Below are 24642 nucleotides of genomic sequence, written 5' to 3' on the forward strand. Positions count from 1 at the left end.
ACGTGTGCTGAAATAACGTCTCGGTTTTATAAACCCAAAACTGGCATTTTAATAAAAGCAACGCAACTGTTCGAAAGATTAAATCTTGATTTTAAAGGACCGCTACCAAGCAAAACAAGGAACCAATATATATTAACTGTTGTTGATGAATATTCACAGTTTCCTTTTGCCTTCCCTTGCTTAGACATATCGGCTACTGCAATTATACAATGCCTCTGTTTATTATTTGTTGTCTTTGCCTATATACATTCAGACTGAGGGGCTTCGTTCATGTCAGAGCAGCTTCAACAATTTCTACAGGAACAAGGAGTAGCTATAAGCCAGACAACTCCTTACAATCCTAAGGGTAACAGTTAATGTGAAAAATATAATGGTATTATTTGAAGACCGTTCAATTTGCTGCATTAAATAACGGATGTTCGATTGATAATTGGGAAAATCTTCCTGTCACATTATACGTCATTCAGTCCTTATTATGTACTGCCACAAATGGCACCCTACACAAAAGGTTTTACCTTTTCAGCGACAAAGTTCAGCGGGAGCTTCGCTTCCATCTTGGCTCTCTCAATTCAGTACTGTGTTTCTGAGACGAAATGCGCATTAAACCAAGAACGATCCCTTGTGTGGACGAGGTAAAGCTCATAGAGGCGAACCTCCAATACGCTCTAGTACGACATGCACATGGTGGAGAGTCTAATGTGTCTCTCAGAGACCTAACATCTGCCGAAGACGTACCAGGAACGTGGACAACCCCTGAGGACATACAACTCCTTCTGACACTGAAGCCCCTCCGGAAGATCATGACACTGAAATAGCTCCTGACATGTCGTCTAATGACACTGTCTTCGTTGGGGCTCCATCAGACACTTCGGATGGGCCAACACGTGAATCCCTGACAGATGAAGAATTAGCATTGAAAAAACATGTTCATCCAGAGAATGACTCTGATGCGAAACGGTCTGCTCCTCTGAGAAGGAAACATTTCGGAGCGAGGTATTTTAGAGCCCATAAATAGGCTCGCACTGATGAGCCTTCCTGTTTGAGTACTCCGACCCCGAATCATGGACTGCCGAGGCGGCCACTGTGAGCTCATAGGGAGCCTTGACATTTAAGGGACTTTCTTCCCTATCAGTGAGAAATTTGGTGGGGGAGAATGCTGTGAATATGGATTATCTCCTCTTTGATAATCCAAGCTATAAAAGCTGTACGTTTCCGCTTGTCAAGTAAACGAGTAGCAAGATTCTTAATTGAATAAAAGATTACTAGACGGAACTTCTTGTCCTGTTTTCATGACAATATGTATTTTAAGTTTTAAGAGGATTTTAGCTCCATGGATCACTCAGAGGTGGGGAAGGGTGCATGAAAATATTCGGCAAATAGAGGGTTAATGTAGAGATCCAGAACACTTATATTGTCGTCCCATGAGGAATTTTATAACTATGAAATAAACTTCATCAAAACAGGAAATATTTAAAGGAAGATCAGCCACCATAGATTAGGAAAGCACTTAGAGATTTGGAACCACTTCCATTGTCTTCCCCAGAAAATTATATAGATATGATTTAAATTTCATAAAAATAGATATATTTGAAGTTGTTATGCCCTCATAGTCCTCTTACAAATACACTTAAAGATTTGTGAACATTTCCATTGTCTTCCCTTGTAAAATTTTACATAAGATATACATAATGTAACCACAGTAGTTCATTTTCTCTCCTCTTTTTTATAATAGTGGTTGAAAAAGTTATTAAACAATGATAGCACACAATCATTTGGGATTTAGCATATTCTTCAATATACAGTATTCATACTAAATACCCTGAACGTATCCTTTGTAGTGGGATGGAAGCAATTGTGCCAACATACATTTGCTCTCTCTTTCTCTCCCTCACACACATACACAGCTTATTCACTACATATATCTCATTTCTTATCTGACACAATATTCTGACATGTCATTCAATTTCGTTATCATTTTATGGAAGTTTCCACTCTCTAACTTGATACTTACACTAGCCTGATAGAAAATATTGTTTCTAACATTATTTTTTACTACAAATTTGGAAATTTAATAAAACCCACCATTTTATTGGAAACATGTAAAAACTACACAGTTTACTTACATGTGTCCTGCTCTAAAAGATTTATGGCCTGGATCAGTGAGGCAACAGAAAGAGGTGGTTGAGAGGCTGAAAAGGCATAACCAAGGCTACCCATTCTCTGAAAATAGTTAGAATAGACAAAACAGTCATAATAGTAAAGACACTTCTGGCAGAGAAAACAATTATAAAAATGAAAACAGTTATTAAAGTAAAGGCAGTTATGATAAAGAAAATGGAGTACTTGTACAGTTTAATCAAGACATTAAAAAATGAAAATATCGAAAAATGTTATATTGTACGCATCCGTTTTGGACTGAAGTTCTCAAAAAAAAATTTTTCACTTAATTTGATCTAAGGTTACGATCAGGGTTCGGTTCTGGGGTTCGGGAAGGAGTGAGTCACTCGCTCGACAACAGCACGTTTCTGCCCTCTTCTTTCCCAATCGACCACACCTGGCCTCTCGCCACCAATGTCACACTGCACAATCTGAACGTCAGCAACACAAAATACTTTTCAAGAGCAACACGAAATACTTTTCAGGAGAAGATGTTCACGACTCTTTTCTTTTTCTGTCTTGCAGGGAATTTTCCCCAGCTTTTATATCCTCCTATCAAAAAAAAAAAAAAAAAGGAAGAGACAAGAAAAAAAATAGCTTCTCCTATCATGCCCTGCCTTCCCAAGATGCCCTTCGGGTATATAAATGAGCTAGCAATCCTTTCCTTCTTCTTTCACAAAGAGCGATGCAGATATGCCCAGTATGTTATATATTACTTTTTTTTTTTTCGTTTTTGTTTCTAACCATAATCAAGCCTTTAACGGTACCCCCCCCTTTCTCATATACCTCACAGAGTAGGGGGTTTTTTACAGCGGAAAAACACATTTTTATGGCACGTTTTTATAAAAAAAAAAGTGGTAGTGGAAGCAGCCATGTTTGGATTTTTAGAGCATGCCATGGGGAGATAATTCAGTCTAAAGTGCCAACAGCCCCCCCCCCTCATCTTAAATACTAGCTTTTTTTCCTAAAAATCAATACATGGTTACCTTTTGATCGGTATCATAGTAAATTGTTTTTTTCGCTGTAAAAAAAAAACTACTTAATCAAATTGAGTGAAATTTTTTTTACGGAGATATGGATACGTATAATATAACTTTTTTTTTTCAATATTTTCATTTTTTAATGTCTTGATTAAACTGTACAAGTAATGAAAATAGTTATAAAAATTAAAACCGTTATAAAAATTAAAACATTTATAAAAATTAAAAGTTATAAAAATTAAAACAGTTATAAAAATTAAAGCAGTTATAAAAATTAAAACAGTTATAAAAATTAAAACAGTTATAAAAATTAAAGCAGTTATAAAAATTAAAACAGTTATAAAAATTAAAGCAGTTATAAAAATTAAAGCAGTTATAAAAATTAAAGCAGTTATAAAAATTAAAACAGTTATAAAAATTAAAGCAGTTATAAAAATTAAAACAGTTATAAAAATTAAAACAGTTATAAAAATTAAAACAGTTATGAAAGTGAAGCAGATATAAAAGAAAAAACAGTTATGCCAACAAGCCGCGCATGAGTGGTACCCCTCTTGTGCTGCATGTGAGATGACGCCACAAAAAATAATGAAGAAAAGATTAATGTGAGAAGTGTGATGGGCCAACGTTGCCCTCACATTTTTGCCAAGTTGGAGCAAAAGTTATGGTGTAAAAAGTGTCATTTGTTTGCAATTTGGTATTTGTGACCCCTTTTGAGCTCCTGGGAACACCAAATCCCACTGAAAATGAACAAACGATGCAGTTTCACGTCTTAAGACATGTATATTTAAATTCAGCACCATGGAAAACTACTATATAGGTATATGTATTAAGTTCTTGATAATATGAAAAAAGAGATCCAAAAAGGCATTTTATTTTAGCCATAAAAGTCCCAGAGGGATGCAAACCAGAATTTTGCCAGGGTCACCCATACTGAATTTATATTAAGAACAATAGCCTCCACATTTTGGCCAAGTTTCAGTAAAATCTAATGGATGGATCAAACGCTATGGGGCAAAAAGTGTAATTTTTGGTAATTTTGGGGCATTTTTGACCTCTTTTGAGCCCATGTGGGACGCTGAATCCTAGTGTAAATGGATAACGGTGCAGTTTCAGGCCTTAACACATGTATATTTGAGTTGAGTAACGTGAAAAACCACTATATAGTTAGACATATCAAGATTTTGTTGAGAAATATGACAAAAGAGCCACAAAAAGAGGCGCTTTTAGCACTGAAAGCCCCTTGGGATGCAAGCCAGAATTTTTGCCAGGGTCACCCATACTAGATTTAAATTAAGAACAATGGGCTCCACATTTTGGCCAAGTTTCAAAAAAATCTAATGGATGGATCAAAAGCTTTTGACCTCTTTTGAGCCCCTGCAACGGGAATTTTTGTAAAAAAAAATTTTTTTTACTGTGCACATCTATTTAATGAAATACAATTTGTGGCAAAAATTCAGGAAAAACTAATGAACGGTTATCTGGCAATAATCTGGACTAACGGATGCACGGAAGCATGGACGCCACTAAAAACAGATCCCCCTTTGATAAATCAGGGGACCAAAAACATAGGTCCTTCTCCGATAAATCGGAAGACCAAAAAGCAGTTATGCCAAAAACGTTACAAGAGAGAAAATAGTTATTACAGAAAAAAAATTATGACAAAGAAAACAATTATAACAGAGAAAGCATCCGTTGGTTGATTTGCATAAATTTCTTTGAAAATTTTATTACTAGAAAGATTTCCATTTATGAAATCATTTAGAATTTAAATTTTACATTTGATTTTAAAATCTGCATTGATAAGATTCTTAAACTGTATCCCTACTTATATATATATATGTGTGTGTGTGTGTGTGTTCGTTCCATATGGACTTCAAAACGGCTGAGCCAAATTTTTGAAATTTCACACAAATGTACTTACCTTGTCTTGGATTTTAGATAGATTTTTTATTGGAATGCATCCGATAAGTATCAAAAAAATGATACTCCAAAAACTCCAACTAAAGAAGAGACAATTCAATTTTGATCACAATTAACATCCTTATGCAGCCTAACATCACAAGAGCATTTGAGAAGTTTTATCACCGCACAAGCAGAAGGGTGAGGCATATAAAATCAACAGTAGCTTCTTTGATAAGGTAGAAGCATATTCAAAATGGATGTTTCTGTTTAGAGCACAACTGAACCATGATATTGGACTTTTGCATTTTAAACTTTAATTCAAGAATAAAATTAAAAAAAAATAAGTTGATAAAATCAACAATAGATTCTCTACAGTGTAATGTAGACTACAACGTATTGTGGACGAAGTCACTACAGAGAGGCATGTGAAGCTTCCTCCCAGTGCACTGCAGTGGATCCCTGACTAGAGCAGGTAATCAATCGATTTGATTGAAAAATAAGTGATTTCACAGATTTTGATGACAATAAAAATATTGGAAATGCGGGACATTCTTTGATCCTCATTCAATCCCAGACAACATTCGGTCTCCTTGCTAGTTATTAAATAATATAATTTTACACAAAAAAATGTGTTCGCTTTGTTATATCATTGCGGGTGCATGCTAAACCTCTAATAATTCACATGGTTCCTCATTTTTAGACAAAATTACACTGGTTAACTCTGCAGGTATTTTTAAAATTTGAGAGAAATAATAAAACAAGGTTAAATTTATATGAAAAGAAGTTTTCTTTAAAAAGTCTCACCTGATGCCATAAAATCCAATTTTTCCCCATCGAAATGCCACCAACACTTGCAAACGAATTCTCCAAGGATGCAGACATTACATCAACAGCATCCAGCTGGCAAATAAGACGATGCAAACATTAGAGGTTGTTTATAAATTCATTATAAAGGTTAACCTGAAGAAATTTCTCAACAAAGTTCATATATAACAATAAATGGCAAAAGTCTATATTACAAATTTAAGATGTTGACCATCTTACCATTTATTCCTTTAATTACATTAACATGCACAATTCTTGGCAGCACCTGTTTCGTAGCGCAAAATTATTCATTTAATTATTATATCAATCAATGAAAAAAAGGTAATTGCAACTTCTCTCTCAATTTTTTAATTTTGCACTCATGCCCATATGTATTTATTTTCTTTTTAAAATTGATAAGTGCTTTTTCTTCGGATAAGTTATGGGTGAAATAAATTCATTGATTAATATAATAATTAATTGAATGATTTTGTGCTATGAAACAACTGCTGTTAAAAAGTGTGCATGTCAACTTACTTAAAGGAATAAATGGTAAGATGGTCAACATCTTGAAATTTGGAATATAGACTTTTGTCATTTATTTGTTATACGCTCTGTAATTATATTGAGCTTCATAAATTAAAGGATTGGTATAAATAAAAGGTAAAATATAATTGAAACATATTTTCACATAAATAAATATATTATACGTTTTATTTTTTATTCCGTATCTTTCTGTTAAGTTACATTATTGTTTCAGCTACTCGTAACTTAACAGATACGGTAATAAAAAATAAAACGCATATTTGCTCTACAACAGTATTGAGCACTGTCTTCAGTTTTTATTAATTACCATTTCCACTAAATATATATTATATATATATATATATATATATATATATATATATATATATATATATATATATATATGTTTTATTTTTTATTACCTTATCTTTCTGTTAAGTTACCATTTCCACTAAATATATTATATATATATATATATATATATATATATATATATATATATATATATATATATATATATATATACTAGCCTGGATGCTTGATGTTGCCAGGGTGTTTGGATGTGTGTGTTGAGCAAAAAAATGGTAGTAGGCAGGCAGACTTGAACCCTTACTGTGAAGGAGGAAAAGAATGTGAAAAAAATGACGTCTTTGCCATTACGTCCATCGCCAAACCAGAAGTGGTGAAGATTTCAATTAAGGCCAGTCAATCGAAAGGAAGAGATGACTTCAAAAATATTGGCAAAAATATCAGTGAAAAACACAACACCTCCTTGTAGAAAAGTGCCCAGTTGAAGGTGAAGGAATTAATGTTTTTGGCCAATTTTTTTGTATATTTGTCGTCCAAACAGTAAAGCTTCAAAACGATACCGATCTCATGAAAATTTTGTCAAACGTTTTAGGCAGACATACATACATACATACATACATACATTTAAACATACAGGTGAGATTTATATTATAGACTAGCCTGGGTGCCCGGCTTTGCCCGGATGTTTGGAGGTGTGCGTGTGTTGAGCAAAGGAGGAAAAGAAAGTGAAAACAAAAAAACCTGACGTGTTTGCTGTTGCACCCATCACCAAACCGGCAGTGACATAGGTTTAAATTAAGGCTAGACAATCGGAAAGAGGCGATGACTTTCGAAAATATCAGCAAAAAAGGTAGAAATGTGCTCAGATGAGGATGAAGGAATTGATGTTTTAGGCCAATTCAATATTTGTCATCCGAAAGATCAAGCTTCAAAATGATACCAGTCTCGTGAAAATCCATCGCCTTGCAAGACATACAAACATACATACACACATACATGCATTTAAACATTTATATTATAGACTAGCCTGGGTGCCTGGCGTTGTCTGGGTGTTTCAAGGTGTGTGTTGAGCAAAAAAAAAAAGTGGTGGTAGTAAAATGATGCAAACATTTGATCATGTACTTACATGTAACATTTAAAAAGGACAGTACATCAAAGATTATGCAAATTCATCAAATAGTTTTTTAAACAAGAAAAAACACATTTTAATGGCAAAATGTCTCATCTGCCATTTTCTGATTACACTAGTATATGATCTGCTGTGAATGTTTTACTGGATAAAACCAGAGATTGGAGCTCAGTTGAGGATAGATTGGACTCTTAAGCCATGGTAGGCACCTCATCTAGTGACGGCGTCACAATAAAAAATATACTTGATAGCCGCGGCAAAGAATCAAGTATTTAGCTACCGACAAGACTTGAATTACACTACAAACTCGTGTAGTGAGTTCAATCTTTGTTACGGCCATGCTGGATAGATGAATGAGCACCTACCATAAGAATAACGATAAAGATTAGCATCTTTTCTGTGAGAAAGAGGCTGCACGGACGAGAAGAGTGTATCGCCTACTAATGATTATACATGTTTTTGTTTTTTTCTCTTTTTTTAAAAAAATAGTTTACTTACACTTAATCCAAAATGCTCTGTTAGTCCGCGTCCATTTTTTCCCAACACTCCAAAACTGATACTTTCGTCAAGGATTACTCGAGCTTTGTACTTATTCCGTAATTTTATGATCTCTGGGAGCGGACATATGTCTCCGATGTTTGCATAGATTGCTTCAACAGTTATGTATCTGCGTGTGCGTTTAGCTTTCTTAGGATTCTGAGAAAAAAGGAAAAAAGAGTTTTAATTTTTAAATAATACATGCAAAAACCACTAGTACAAAGTGACTCCCAGATCATCCCTAAAAATTCCACTCATGGAATCATTAATAAAATTCACAATCCTTTTCGAAATCTAACCTTACTGAATATATATATATATATATATATATATATATATATATATATATATATATATATATAGAGAGAGAGAGAGAGAGAGAGAGAGAGAGAGAGAGAGATAAGTCTATGTCTGACTTGTCCACCAACTTTCAGTCATGAATATTCAACAGTCTTTGTTTTACTGCCATTCAGTAATAAGCAAACCTGGATACAACATGCAAAATAGTCAATAACTTTGATACACCCCTCTCTTGGCACAACTGATTTTTTTTCACTAAGGAGATCACTACTTAATAAGGCCCAAATGTCACTCAAGGATAGGGAATAAGAGTTATTGAGTGTAAGATGGCCGGTGAGACAATACAGTAATGATCGGTAATGGTTGAATTTTGTTAGGGTTTAATTATTTAAGAGGAGTGGTCAACAAGAATTTGTTTACATTAGACTTGAAAACAACCATGTAGTAGTCAGCTGGGAAGCAGCCCTACAGTATGGCCCTCTTCAGCTTAAAAATAGTTTGAAGATTATTTTGATAGATATTATCTTTAAAATAAACCCACAGATAAAAATATGGAGGTTAAGGTCCAGTGAGTGTGAAGTCCACCCAGGATCACACCTCCTACTGATGAGAAGATTATCAAAGTGCATAAAACCATAGCCATCATAAATATAGATTCAAGCCCTTGCACTGAAAAATAACATCATAGTTTGAAGTCCTAGCAAGCAAGATCTGTCAAACAGTCAGACAAAAGATTTTTATGAAATTTTTACAGATTTTTTTTTTTTTTTACTAAGATGATTACATTTATGGCCATTTTTCTAATTTTTTTACTTTTTATAAACATGATCTTTTCTCGAATTTTATAATTTTTTATAAATGTAATAAAAAAAAGCATTTCGTTTTTCTATTATTTCCCTCAATCTAAAAACCACAACTTTTGTGTTAAAACAAACTAATAAAGCAAGTTTACACTTTTTCCTAATATAATAGACGTTAAATATTTTTTACTAATAAAATAAATATTAAATTTTTTTCATGTGAAATTCAACTCCAATAGTCATGATGTTCATCCTTTTTTTTTTTTTACATAGGCATCACCACTTATCAAGGCCCAGAGGCCATTCAAGGATAAGGGTTAAAATCCTTGCTGTCTTCCAGGATTAACATCTACTATTGTATCCGAGCATTCTTAGTCAATTAATGCTGAACACTACATTCCATCAATGTAGATGATAATCTTTGAGAACTCTGCATTTACATCTTTGTATGGAAGTAGGCTGGTACTGATGCCTTGTCTCCTTGTTTATTTCCCGAAAAGTCCTTGTCACATCGGTAGTGGATTCAATGTCTCTGACAGTCTCTCGCTCAGCCGCATCTGTAACAGTTCACACAGGTGCTAGGGATGCTTCTGGTAGAAATGGTAGATTTACCACTGGGTGGATTCACGACTGTGACATGGTGGCTTTGGTCCTTGTCAATGTCAGCACGTTTGTCTTGCTATTAAGTCTCTCATGATCAGAGTTTCAATTTTTGGTGCCTGTTGGAGTTCAATGGAGATGGCATCAAGGAATCTCATAACAAAAACCAGTTTTGCAAGACTTTCAAAACCAACTTCCCTGAAGCCAACCAATCCAACCAACCGTCTTATGTTTTCATGAACACCCACCTGCTTGCCAGCCCATCTAACTATGGTCAACTTCCCATCGGCTATAAACACACTATCCGTGAATGCCTCCTTTAATCAAGTTTCTATCTTCTAGACACCCAGTGGTCACTCTTAAGGCTGCTGCTAAGAAGGTGGGCTCTTTCTACCATGCTAGAAAGCTGCTTATGCCTAACAGTATCCTGTACCTCTATGTTGTGGGGGAATCACCCTCCAAATGGACTGTTCTATCCATTATATAAACCATGGACCTTTTTATTCCAGGTGTGGATTAAACACCAGAGCGACCCTCGCCTGCTTGATGACGTTTACTACTCTTTTCAGTTGTAACCTTTTTACGTTGTTGTTCCAGTAATACATTGTTTAAACTCTATTCTGTTGTTCTGTTTTCTTTGTGGCTTATTGCAAGCCATAACACTCTATAAGGCCACCATTCGCCCTGTTATATATTAACGTTTCGCTTATTATACTTATGATGCTGAATGTTCTTTTGTTTACATGTTAAGAAGTGTAAGAGTCTTAGGAGATGAGAGACAGTCTTAGGAGAGATTCATGTTGTAAGTGTTCATATTGTAAGACATGGAATGGAAACATTAACACATTAACATTGTTAGTGAAGAGATGTGGACATTAACACGTAGATATAAGGAGAGAGTGTACATATAAATAAACAATACCTTTTTCATGTAATGATGGACACAGGAGACGGAGTTATAAAACACATTGAACATTTATTCTTGTTCCAATTGAACCGGTTGGTGGCTTTGCGTTCAGGAATTCAAAGGTTCACATATTAATTTTCAAAATGTAATCGTCTCGCTTCTAGACGATTGAAACCCATGTCTGTCGATCTCAAACTCCCTCTCAGTTTCTCACTAGCTTACTTACTAACTAACTCTCACTTCCTATATTGAGAAATCCATGCATGTCCGGCTACGTGAGCAAAATTCACGTGCCATCACATGCGCGAGTCGCACGTTTCCCGAACATTCTGATTTTCCAATAACCTATTTTTTTCTTTGTTATTTCCACAAAGGAATCCAACCTACATATCTAATTTATTTAACCCATTTTTTATTATCCACATTCTTTCTAACAATTGAATAGTTTATTTATTATTTATTTCATCAGAATTAACAATTTACTGGACATTCCATTTAAACCTATTGTTCTTTAAAACTTATATCCAAGGTTCGATTTCTGCTTTCTCTCATTTTATTTTCATTTTAAGTAATCTCTCTATTTTTATACTTACATGAAAAGGGGACAGCCCTTATCATATAACATCCCTTCCTTCCATATTTCACAAAAAAAAATGTATGCATTTTTAAATTTAGTACATTTTTTATTTTTACATCTACACAACCACACGGCTAGAAAGATCAGACTAAAAAAAAAAAAAAAAAAATCTCTTTCAGTCAGCCCTCCACGGCCAACTTCACAATTATTTATTTTTTTATAAGATCAGAACCTTTCCGATCTTCTTGGCATTTACTTTTTGGGTGTAGGGTCTTTACCTATGATTCACATCAGCTACTTTCCAGCCACCCATATGCTGCAGACTAGAGGTTTCCACCTCCCTCGAAATGGACGACTTCCTTCGTCCCAAAAGTGTCCTGATCAACTCTCTCCACATGGTTAGTCTTATCAAGTATGGCTTTGTTTTTTATTCTATAACTATCTTATACGGGACATACCAAAGCTCATATACTTAAATCTTTGTGGTTGGCTTCAGAAGTTTAAGATATACCTTTTTTTCTCTCATATGGATTCACTCAGATTTCCTTGCTTGGATTCTTGAAACTTCGACGAGGATTTAGAAATATCACCCCTAACTAACAAACACTTTTCTGCGCCCAACACTTTAATTGCGCACTAAATTCTATCTAATTGCCCGATTTTTTGTGATTTTTCTTTTCTCTCACTAGAGCCTCCAAGATCCAGCAGATATATCCCACATTCATGCATCTCTAAAAAAAAAATACAAGGTTATATCTTTCTTACGTAATCTACGGCATATTTTTGCTTGTCTCTTACTTCATTAAGCTATATGTGATTGCCTCAGGACTACCTATCATCGGTTTACTGGTCCCCTTAAGAATTTTCGTATTCTTTCCAACGCCTGTTTATTAATTAAGCCAAATCTTACCACTTGCTTGGAGTCGTTACGTGCAACCAGCTTATTTTAAGCACTTAATTAACCAGGTTCCCAAATTTTGCGAATAGGGGCACATCTTGTGCTTATCAATCCCTACCAAGTCACTTTTCTTGGAGAAAAATTATAGGATCTCTAAAAAAAAAAAAAAAAAAAAAAACAAATGCTAAAAAAAAAAACATCTTTCTTACGGCTTATCACATCTAAAAACTCTCTAAATACCCGTTTACGTAATTTATTTTGTCCCAATCTTAAAAGTCTAACTGATTTTTAAGCCAACCATTTGTCTTAATCTTATTTTCTACTAGATCATTTTAATTCTAATGTATATATCTAATAATTACTTTGAATTCCTGTCGCAAAAAAAAAATTACATTTACATACATTTAAGACATTTTGCAATATAAAAACATTAAAAAAAACATATGTTACATTATACATTTCAAAGTCCGTTACACAAATAAATTGTCCCTTCTTTTTATTTTTAAAGACAAACAATTAAAACGCACATTAAAGCTGCAAAGTTCAATCGTTTCACATTTCTGTAGCTTTCTTTTGGACAATAGCGTATTTTATTTATTTATTTATTTTTTTAATAACACAAGTTTTTAAAAGTACATCGGACTTTAACACAAATTGTTACAATGATTGACAGCTGTCTTTAAACAAACTGCTTTGGCCCGCATTTACCAAAAACATTTCTGACACACATTTATTTTGTTGTGTGTATAAACAAAAGAATTCATTTCAATGAATTATGCACGGTGACTTTTGTTTACTACTATTTATTCGTTACTACGGATTTCTTTTGTGGCATATCGGCCTTTTCTTTTTTATATGGGGTATTGTTGTCACATTTGGGCTGGCGCATCTGCTATTAGTCTCTCACTCCTGGACAGGGTCCAAAAAAGAGTTGCCAATCTGATAGGGCCTGAACTGTCATCTAAGTTTCAGCCTCTGTCCCGTTGATGAGATGTTACATCCCTCTGCCTGTTCTACAAGTATTTTAATGGTGAATGCTCTGACGAACTACAAGCACTTGTACCCCCTCGGCGTAAATATCCCCAACGCATCTGACAAACAGCTAAATCCCACCCCTACACAGTAGAGATCCCTAGATGTAAGAAAACCTTCTACTCTAATAGTTTCTTCCCCAGAACTGCCAGACTTTGGAACTCCCTTCCGGGATTCTGCTTTCCCAACTTTACTGACATTCAGAAGTTCAAGTGTAATGTGAACGGACATCTTGCTGCTCATCTCCCTTCATAAGATCCCTGCAACGTATGCCCCCAATAGTAACCTCCTACATCAAAGTGGCACTGTGTCTTGTTTGGGGTGAAAATTGAATAAAAAAAAGAAGCCAATGCATCTCCATCCAGATACAATGGGAGGAGACTTGCCAAATCATTCATCTTCTGAAGTTTCACTACTAAACTAAATTTCTTCAGCCACACCACCGCATCTGCCTTGTCAGTAAATGGCTTCACCATATCACTGCTAATCTGTATCTTCATCATAATAACAGTTGAAATAGCTTGAAAGCAGAAAAAAAGGGTCAAAACTCCTAACTTTCTATTCGCCACACAAACTCTCATTGCACTTGCCCAGCACACGTTAGGCTTTTCTCTTCTATAACTCCCTTGCTTAGCCACCCAAGTAGCAGGAGTACTTTTCTCCTTTTTCTTCCTCTTCAAACTAACAACAAACTCACCCAAACAAGACAATGTCCAAAAAAGCAAAAAACAAAATCCGCTTTTCATATTACCACCTCGAACTCCCTGCAGCACCTAAATTTGTATACTTGCATTTGTATCAGAAGGGTTCCAGCTTCGAGTGCTAGTGTTTCTCTACAGTAGGCACACGCCAACCGTGAATGCTTCTTACTATGCCTTGCCACACCCTTATCACAATATTTTATTAGTTATTCAGTTTAATAGTAATAGTTTGGTATGAAAAGTTTGTGTTTTTAAAAAATAGAACTTGTTCTGCTTTCTAAGTAATAAAATCATACTTAAGGCTAAGTAAACTCTGAATAAAAAGCAAAGAAAGGAAAAATCAATGTTCAATAGTCTTATAATAATAATAATAACTAGCAGGACCCGTGGAAATATGTAATATATTGATGTTGACATTCTGTAGATGTTCAGTGTAAATGGAGACACTCTGATATTATTGTAGCTCTTTTGTTAAAACTGCAAAAGTATCTATCAAAGCTAGCACAAACTCCTGGCAAAGCCAAGTCGTAAAATATGCTTAAATATGATATTTTAATTTTTGCAGATTTTGTATAGATTATTACAGAGTTAATGTTCTATCTATTTTTATATATTATGAAGTTGCGATTTCAAAAATAAAAAATTTATCTATATTATTGGGTTCATCAGCTTGAATCAAAACCGAATTCCAAACATGTGTGTGTGTGTATATATATATATATATATATATATATATATATATATATATATATATATATATATATATATATATGTTTTATTTTTTTATTACCGTTTTATCTGTTTGGCTACATATGTTTCAGATGTTTACGATCTAACAGCCTCGTCAGGCCTCGCAGAAGTCTATTCATATTTGCTCTGCAATAGTATTGAGCACTCTCTTCAAGTTTTTACTAATCACTAGTTTTACCATATATATATATATATATATATATATATATATATGTATATATATATATATATATATATAAAATAAATTTACTTCCTTCAGCTATAATCAAAATCGAAACCAAAACTTATGAAGAATTCTGGATAAAATTATTTATAAAAAATAGATTACTAAGGTGCCATCAGCTAAAATCAAAACCGAAACCAAGATTTATGAAGAATTCTTGATAAAATTATTTTTATTGGAGTGCCGTTCTGCAACCTCTCTCCCACAGAAGAGACGTTGCGAGCCTATCCTTGTTTTATTGTTATTTCCATGGCAGGTGCTTGTCTGAACTCCAATCTCTGGTCCCCCCTTGCCAATCTTTCACGAAAAACACCTGTCTAGCTGAATCCACTGTGAAAAATTTCCCCCACTCTATATCTGTGCCTAAATTAAAATGCGGATTCCATGAACAAAGCTTCTTTCTTTGAACTGCACGCCTGTGGAACTCTGTTCCGTCTACCTGCTTCCCACCGGACTACAACTTGGATGTCTTCAAGTCCAATGTTAACAAATTCCTAATGAACCGCCCCCTTAAGTAAACACTTCATCAAATCTCCACACTAACGTAATGTACTTGCAATAACCCTTATCCCTGAGTGGCTTCCGCGCCTTGATAAGTGGTGATCACTGTGTTAAAAAAAAAAAAAAACATAAACCAAAACTTATGAGGAATCTTGGTAAAATTATTTATGAAAAAAATAGATGACTTTATAATCGAAACCGAAACCAAAACCAAAATTATGAAGAATTCTTAATAAAATCATGTATAAAAAAATTAAATGACTTGAGTGCCATCAGCTATAATCGAAACCGAAACCAAAACTTATGAAGAATTCTTGGTTAAATTATTTATGACAAGAAATGGAAGTACATAACAATTAACCGACCTGGATGTAAGCGTGACACAGAAAATAACACACACGCTATTGTATTAATATATAGATAATCAAAATAATAATAATAACAAATGAGAAAAGAAGATGCTAACAGCCTATCGTCATTTGTTATCAGCGTAAAATTGACAATAACAGTAGCCAGACAAAAAATGTGACAACTTAATAAATAAATAAAATGATAAAATCCACTAAAGGAAAAAAAAATTTTATATTAGAATATTGAAATATTTGTGAATTATCACGAATGAAAACAGCACAGTCTCAAAAAAATAAAACAGAGAACTGAAATGATTTGAACAGAAGTTTTTTTGTTTTTATTTTTTACCAAATTTATTAAATTAAATTGAATCTTAATGACTACAGTAATGATAACTCATAATTAACAAGTATTTCTTTCATTACTTTATTAGAACTCTTCAATGACATCCGTCATGAGGGTCAGTAGAAGCATAGTCTATCAAACTCAAGTCCCTGTCACATCACTGCAGTGTTGCATCACTATACTTGTTTTACAAGTGCTTCTACAGAATGTGCTCCGATAAACTTACTACACCTGTACTTCTCTCAATATAAATATGCTGACAAACCTATCACCAAAATTCCATCCCTTCACTGTAGAGATTTTAGATCCCGGATAATTTTCTATTCTAATCACTCCCCGGTACTTGCTGTACCAAGAGCAGATAACTCTCTGGTACCTCCTGCATCAGGGACAGATAACTCCCAGGTACTATTTCAACACAGGAGTAGATAACTCTTTTACGTATACAGAATTCAAGTTTCTTCAATATTTTGATCATTTTAATGACTGTACAGTAAAATAATAATAGCTTATAATTGACGAATACTTCTATCATTACTTTATTAGAACTCTTCACTGACTTAAGTCATGATAGTCGGTAGCAGTGTAGTCTACCAAACTTCAGTCCCTGTCACATCACCGCAGTGTTGCATCACTGTACTTGTTTTACAAGTGCTTCTGCAGAATATGCTCTGATAAACTTACTACACCTGTACTTCTCTCAATATAAATATGCTGACAAACATGACTAGCACCAAAATCCCACCCCTTCATTGTAGAGACCCTTATTGATTCATCGATTTTACTAACGTCTTTTCTCGCATCGCTTACATTTGGAATTCCCTCCTTGCTCTCTATTTCCTCAACTGTAACAACATGCAGAAATTTAATTGTAATGTGTTTACAAACATGCTGTCCAACTCCCCACTTAGGTTACTCCCATGTAAGCCTGGTCCCTATCACAGTAGCCTTATACATCCTAGTGTCGATATACCTTGTCTAAAGTGAATAAAAATAAAATCTCTTAATTTATGACTTCAGCCTTATTTCAATATATTATCGCTATCATCAGAGTAGAAATAATGTCTTTTTTGAACATAATTGATTTACACCCCTTAATCTGATAATCTTAATAAGTCCAATAAACCAAACTGCTCTAGGAATTAAATAAAATTAATTGGCACTTCTTCCTTATAATAGTGAAATTCAAAAATCAAAATATTGGGAAGACGCCTCAACATTTTCTAAAAAATGACTTTTATAGGTTTTCGAGTATGCTGAAAACGAATATCGCAGGGAAGATTAGTGCAGACAAATAGTGTTCAAGAGATGAATACCTATAATATGCAATGTAATTTCTAGTAGTTTGAAATGGCTGCCATCTTTGTTGTTTTAATGAAATCGTGCAGTGAGCATGCGCAGATGAACTGCACAAAAAAAATACTTTCAAGAATTCAAATTCAAGAAAATTGGGTCAATGTGCACTGGTTGTCCAACTTGTTTATTCCGGAATGTAGAGCTTGAAAATAAGAAAATGCGTTTCAAAATAAACAACCCCCCCCTCCCAACCTCCCCATGTTGAGAACGGCTTTTGTAATAAACACCCCCAACCTCCCCATGTTAAGAACGGCTTTCGGAATTGCGCTGAAAAAAAAAACTGAGGGTTTGCCATTTTCATATGCCGCCCATTCAAACATGGCCACCAGTGATTTACATTTCAAAATACACGTATTTATATCTCAAAAACTATTTGTCTGCGCTAATTTTCCCTGTGATATCCCTTTTCAGGATACTCGAAAACCTATAAAAGTCACTGATTTATCAAAAAATGTTAAGACGTCTTCAGATGGCATAATGGAGCACCGTGACCAACTATTGAATTTTAAGTAAAACAAATATCTACTTAATTTCCGTGTCACAGTAACAGACATATCCAAAAATTGCGAAAAATGATAAGATGGAAAATTAATTATCAATGAAGATAGTTTTGGAAGACAATTAGTGAACGTTGAGATATGCTAAAAAAGAACCTGGAGAGGTTGAATCGTGACAACAGTAAGGGAGGTAAATGTTTTCTGAAAACTTTAATAATTTTAGCAAAACTCTATTTTCAGGAATTATCTTCTAAAACTGTTTTCATTAATAATTAATTTTAAACCTCATCGTTTTTCATACTTTTTGGATATGTTCATTACTATAACACAATAATTAAGGAGAGAAGGTGCCTTCAATAAGTTTCCAGACTTTTTCACATAGGCACTTTTATTGATAGTACATCCATGAAACTCTAGCCCCCTTCGAAGTAATCTCCTCCGGCTGCAATGCACTTGTCGTACCGTTCCAACAACTTCTAGAAGGCCCCATGGGAAGCCTCTTGTGTGAGCGTGTCAATGGCCCTAACCCCTGCCGCTTTCATTTCCTCATTTGTCTTATAACGACAGCCTCTAAGGTTTTCCTTGAGTTTAGGGAATTACCAAAAGTCAAAGGGAGCAAGGTCTGGACTATAGGGAGGGTGAGGAACTATCTTGATGCTCACCTTGGTCAAATAGTCTGTGACAAGAATGGTGTGGACTGATGTATTCAACTGGTGGAAATACCACTGATCTGATTTGAAGAGTGCTGGCCTCTTTCGATGAAATCTCTTCCTGAACTCCCTTTAAACCTCAACATAGTATTCCTTGTTGATTGTCTGTCCAGTGGGAACCCAGTGCATGTAGATCATGCCTGTGCTGTCAAAAAAAAGGATCATCATAAGTTTCTGGGTGGATTTGCTCTGTCTGGCCTTCTTGAGTCTGGAAGTCAGCATGCTTCTACTGTGGCAACACTGTCTCTGGATCTCTGAGTCATAGGAGTAGATCCAGCTTTCGTCATGGGTTATCAGAGCATCAAGAACTGCAGGGTCTGAATTGATCAACTTGATCATCTCCTTGCTGTAATGACATCTTTCTTTCTGATCTTCTTTGAGCATCCTTGGGACAAACTTTGCACAAATCTTCCGCATCTTCAGTTCATCGCAAATAATTGTATGTACAATTCCCACACTGACATTAAACTATGCACTTATTGTCTCTATAGACACAACGATCCTTATCCATGAAATTCTTTATTTGGCCAATCAATCCTGGTGTTCTTACTTTATCCTCCCACACCTTTCATCATCCCTCACAGACTCTCTGCTTTCCTTGAATCTCTAATGCCACTCAAAACCTGATGCTTGATTCATGCAAGATGGTCCAAAAGCAGTTTGAAGCATTCCATACGTTTCCAAAAGCAGTTTGAAGCATTTCCATAAGTAGCATTTTTTCCAAGTTTAAAACAGAATTTTATTGCATATCATTCTTCTAAAATGTCCTCACGTCCAGATTGCATTTTTGAAATTCACCAGCTGTGACAATCAGGCTTTAGTAAGGTGTATCCTAATTCCTGCTGTAACTGTTCATTTGAATCTGAAATCATAAAAATTGGTCAGTCATCTCATAAGATGTATGAAATTTGGAGCATATTATTGAACATACTGAATTTTCAAGAGTCTATAACAATTTTAAAGTGTCTATAACAATTTTAAAGTGTCTATAACAATTTTAAAGTGTCTACAACAATTTTAAAGTATCTATAACAATTTTAAAGTGTCTATAACAATTTTAAAGTATCTATAACAATTTTAAAGTGTCTATAACAATTTTAAAGTGTCTATAACAATTTTAAAGTGTCTACAACAATTTTAAAGTGTCTACAACAATTTTAAAGTGTCTATAACAATTTTAAAGTGTCTATAACAATTTTAAAGTGTCTATAACAATTTTAAAGTATCTATAACAATTTTAAAGTGTCTATAACAATTTTAAAGTATCTATAACAATTTTAAAGTGTCTATAACAATTTTAAAGTGTCTATAACAATTTTAAAGTGTCTATAACAATTTTAAAGTGTCTATAACAATTTTAAAGTGTCTATAACAATTTTAAAGTGTCTATAACAATTTTAAAGTGTCTACAACAATTTTAAAGTGTCTATAACAATTTTAAAGTGTCTACAACAATTTTAAGTATCTATAACAATTTTAAAGTGTCTACAACAATTTTAAAGTGTCTACAACAATTTTAAAGTGTCTACAACAATTTTAAAGTGTCTACAACAATTTTAAAGTGTCTACAACAATTTTAAAGTGTCTACAACAATTTTAAAGTGTCTATAACAATTTTAAAGTGTCTACAACAATTTTAAAGTGTCTACAACAATTTTAAAGTGTCTATAACAATTTTAAAGTGTCTACAACAATTTTAAAGTGTCTACAACAATTTTAAAGTGTCTACAACAATTTTAAAGTGTCTACAACAATTTTAAAGTGTCTACAACAATTTTAAAGTGTCTATAACAATTTTAAAGTGTCTACAACAATTTTAAAGTGTCTACAACAATTTTAAAGTGTCTACAACAATTTTAAAGTGTCTACAACAATTTTAAAGTGTCTACAACAATTTTAAAGTGTCTATAACAATTTTAAAGTGTCTACAACAATTTTAAAGTGTCTACAACAATTTTAAGTATCTATAACAATTTTAAAGAGTCTATAACAATTTTAAAGTGTCTATAACAATTTTAAAGTGTCTACAACAATTTTAAAGTGTCTACAACAATTTTAAGTATCTATAACAATTTTAAAGAGTCTATAACAATTTTAAAGTGTCTATAACAATTTTAAAGTGTCTACAACAATTTTAAAGTGTCTACAACAATTTTAAAGTGTCTACAACAATTTTAAAGTGTCTATAACAATTTTAAAGTGTCTACAACAATTTTAAAGTGTCTACAACAATTTTAAGTATCTATAACAATTTTAAAGAGTCTATAACAATTTTAAAGTGTCTATAACAATTTTAAAGTGTCTACAACAATTTTAAAGTGTCTACAACAATTTTAAAGTGTCTATAACAATTTTAAAGTGTCTACAACAATTTTAAAGTGTCTTTAACAATTTTAAAGTGTCTACAACAATTTTAAAGTGTCTATAACAATTTTAAAGTGTCTATAACAATTTTAAAGTGTCTACAACAATTTTAAAGTGTCTACAACAATTTTAAAGTGTCTATAACAATTTTAAAGTGTCTACAACAATTTTAAAGTGTCTACAACAATTTTAAAGTGTCTATAACAATTTTAAAGTGTATACAACAATTTTAAAGTGTCTACAACAATTTTAAAGTGTCTATAACAATTTTAAAGTGTCTACAACAATTTTAAAGTGTCTATAACAATTTTAAAGTGTCTATAACAATTTTAAAGTGTCTACAACAATTTTAAAGTGTCTATAACAATTTTAAAGTGTCTACAACAATTTTAAAGTGTCTACAACAATTTTAAAGTGTCTATAACAATTTTAAAGTGTATACAACAATTTTAAAGTGTCTACAACAATTTTAAATGCCGGTACAAAAAAAGTCTGGAAGCTTATTGAAGGCAACTTGTACCATTAGTTTTACTTGAAATTTAACATCTCAATTTTTGAATTTTGCTAATATAACAAAGAAGCACCAATTAATCAATTTCAGACTGTTTATTCATATTTGGCATTAAATGACCTGTAAAACAAGCAAAAGCAAAACACCTTGCTGATATAACAATCAACATTATCAACTAAATCTGTCTCGATTAGAACAGAATCAGTTTTTTTTTTCTTTTCTTTTACAGAAGCAATGTATTGGCTACTTTATATGAGTAATGACTAAATTTTCATCATTACAGAATTTCTGTTTCTTTCGGCTGACTTTTTTTTTAAGAAGAATCATTTAAGTATTTCGCTTTCATTTTGATACAACCATAAGAACAATGAGGATCTCTGTTATTGTTGTCAAAATTGAAAATATTTTCAAATTTTCACCAGGTATGGGCAAAGAGTTCCACTGCTTTGTGGATGCCTTGGAAAAGGCAAAGGCTAAGGGAGTAAATTCTGACAAGAAATCAGGCAACTCCTGCATCCTGCAATTGTGCTGGCTCTGACCTTATTGGCTTGCCTTTCCGTCTGGCTTTGTCTGCAATGCCAAGAGAGGGACTCTGGTAACTGGGTAAATCTAAACTCTTTATTAGCTGCTTAGGTCTGCATCCAGAGAAACAATTCCAGCTTCATACTGTACAGCCACAACAGATGCTGCAGTGCACCCGATGGTGTAGATTGCTATTGTCTTATTAAACAGAAGATTGCCATCACATAGGTTTCATAACGTTGCCGTTTGAGCTAATACAGGTAACCAGCATCAGAAATATAAAGATTAGTTGTAAGATTTTCTTTGGTGGCAAAAAAACTAAAACTTATCTCACCATTTTTTATCTGTGGAGTTATCTCAGGCATCATCAAAACAACATCCAGACTATTTTGTATTTTTTTTTTTTTTTTACATGGGGGTCACCACTTATCAAAGCCCGAAGGCCACTCAGGGATAAGGTTTATTGCATGTACAGTAATCAATGAGATAGTATTGTAGTAATCATTAGTATTGGGGGTTTTGATAGTGTCTTACTTAAAGGGGCGGTTTGTCAGGAGTTTGTTTATATTGGGCTTGAAGATGTCCAAGTTGTAGTCAGGTGGGAAACAGGCAAGCGGCAGAGAGTTCCACTGGCGTGCAGTTCTAAGAAAGAAGCTTTGCTCATGGAATCTACGTTTGGATTTAGTGAAGAGTATCATCACAGTCCAAATCAGTTATATCCAGGAATGCTTGCAACATAGAGAGACAAATTTGGAGCATATTATTGAACAATGGTAAAAAAGACTGTTGGACATTCATGGTAAAAATTTGGTGGACAAGTCAGACATAGACCAAATATGGTTGGATTGCAGAGATGATTGTGAATTTGTTAATGAATGATCAAATGGGTGGCATCTACTTTTTTAGGTTCTGCGGTGATCACCCTCTACCAAATTATTCACAAGATGAGGTGGGCAGAAATGCATGATATATATCCACTTGCTTTTGAAATGATAAAACAAAATGTGAATTTCACCTGCTTATCCCGTTGCTGTTGTTCAATTAAGAGTTGCTCCAGATGTTCCATATCGTTGTGCCTAAAATAGTAGACCGTACTACGGGAAGTTCGACATCCTTGAACAATTGGAAAAGAAGCTCCTTCATCACTACAAGAAATTTGGAAAAACGTGTTTGATAATTGGAAAAATCAAAGGCAAGTGTTTCATTAGAAAATGGTATGAAGCTTCTCATGCATAAAATAGCTCAAATATTTTGTAGATGAAATGAATGAAAAATATTTTATCTCCGAGTTCTTTTAGTAATATTAATATACTAGCAAAGGGATGCCTGGCAATTACTTGGGGTCATATAAAATTGAATAGAAGTGAAATTATGTGTAACATCTTTATATTAAAATTTCTACCTCTCCGTCTCTCTCCAGCCGTTTCTGTATCTTTCTCCCTATTATGCTTTGCTGTATGTTACTGGAAATTTAAGCTATTGTCTTTCCTCAGTCTTGACGGATTTCTCCTTTACTGACTGAGAACAGAAAAGATGAAGGATAGTACAGTTTGCTCCTGGCCAAAGGTCAAGAGTTGTTATGATAAGATATTTTTGAAATCATTCAGAGGATAGTTTGAAATAGGTTTGGAACAAAATAAGATGAATTTAATGAAATCATTTTTAATGTGATTTTGTTTGACATCCATTTGTATTGATAAATCAAAAATGATTTTAAAATAAATAACCCGAATGAAAAGAAAATGATTAAGATAGATTTTATATTTCAAAACTTTTATGCCTATCCACCCTATTGCGTCACTACATGAACTCTTTCTAACATTATGAAGAGAGTCGCTATGAGCAATCCAGAAGTAGTCTCTGACAGCACATTAATTCTGTACTTTTCAACCCATTAAGGTAATAATGAATTAAAATTTAATTTAATTCAATTATGCCTAAATAGAAAAAACATTTTCAATTCCAATTTACTGCTAAAAAAAGCAAAAGAAAATAAAACAGAAATTCTTTATTTGCAGATTATGCGAAAATTATTAATCATAATTTGTTAATTTTTTTAAAAACTTTTATTCAGCCCCAAACACTTAGAAATTACGGGCTAATTAGAGGAACAACTTTATAATAATAAGGGAGTTGTGCAGCAAGAGGTTTATTCACAATACATTTAAATTTTTGCATGTTGGTACAGTTCAGAAGGGAATTTCAAAAGCAAGCGGTCATACAAATAAAGCTATTGAAGTAAAAAGTTTTCTGAGATCTGGGGATCGCTACAGTGAAGGGAAGGGAGTTTTTCTGTTAGTCGTTATTTTGGGGGAGTATTTGCGTTGAGGAGGTATAAGTCCAGCAAGTCTGTC

The 24642-nt window shown here is 33.6% G+C and overlaps 1 protein-coding gene across 1 annotated transcript in view; it reads right to left on the reverse strand.

The window, feature by feature from the left end:
* The window catches only part of LOC145296807 (serine palmitoyltransferase 1-like), a 114338-nt gene that overhangs the window by 28721 nt on the left and 60975 nt on the right, over nucleotides 1-24642 (reverse strand). Inside the window, exons 7-10 of the mRNA XM_080142891.1 lie at nucleotides 23304-23433; nucleotides 8305-8502; nucleotides 5844-5939; nucleotides 2124-2220 (exon numbers count right to left, since the gene is read on the reverse strand). Coding sequence (XP_079999017.1) covers nucleotides 2124-2220; nucleotides 5844-5939; nucleotides 8305-8502; nucleotides 23304-23433 — 521 coding nt within the window. The remainder of the gene's footprint in view (nucleotides 1-2123; nucleotides 2221-5843; nucleotides 5940-8304; nucleotides 8503-23303; nucleotides 23434-24642) is intronic.

This window comes from Euprymna scolopes, chromosome 17, assembly GCF_053919585.1.
Source record: "Euprymna scolopes isolate OS-2025 chromosome 17, ASM5391958v1, whole genome shotgun sequence".
Classification (NCBI taxonomy): domain Eukaryota; kingdom Metazoa; phylum Mollusca; class Cephalopoda; order Sepiida; family Sepiolidae; genus Euprymna; species Euprymna scolopes.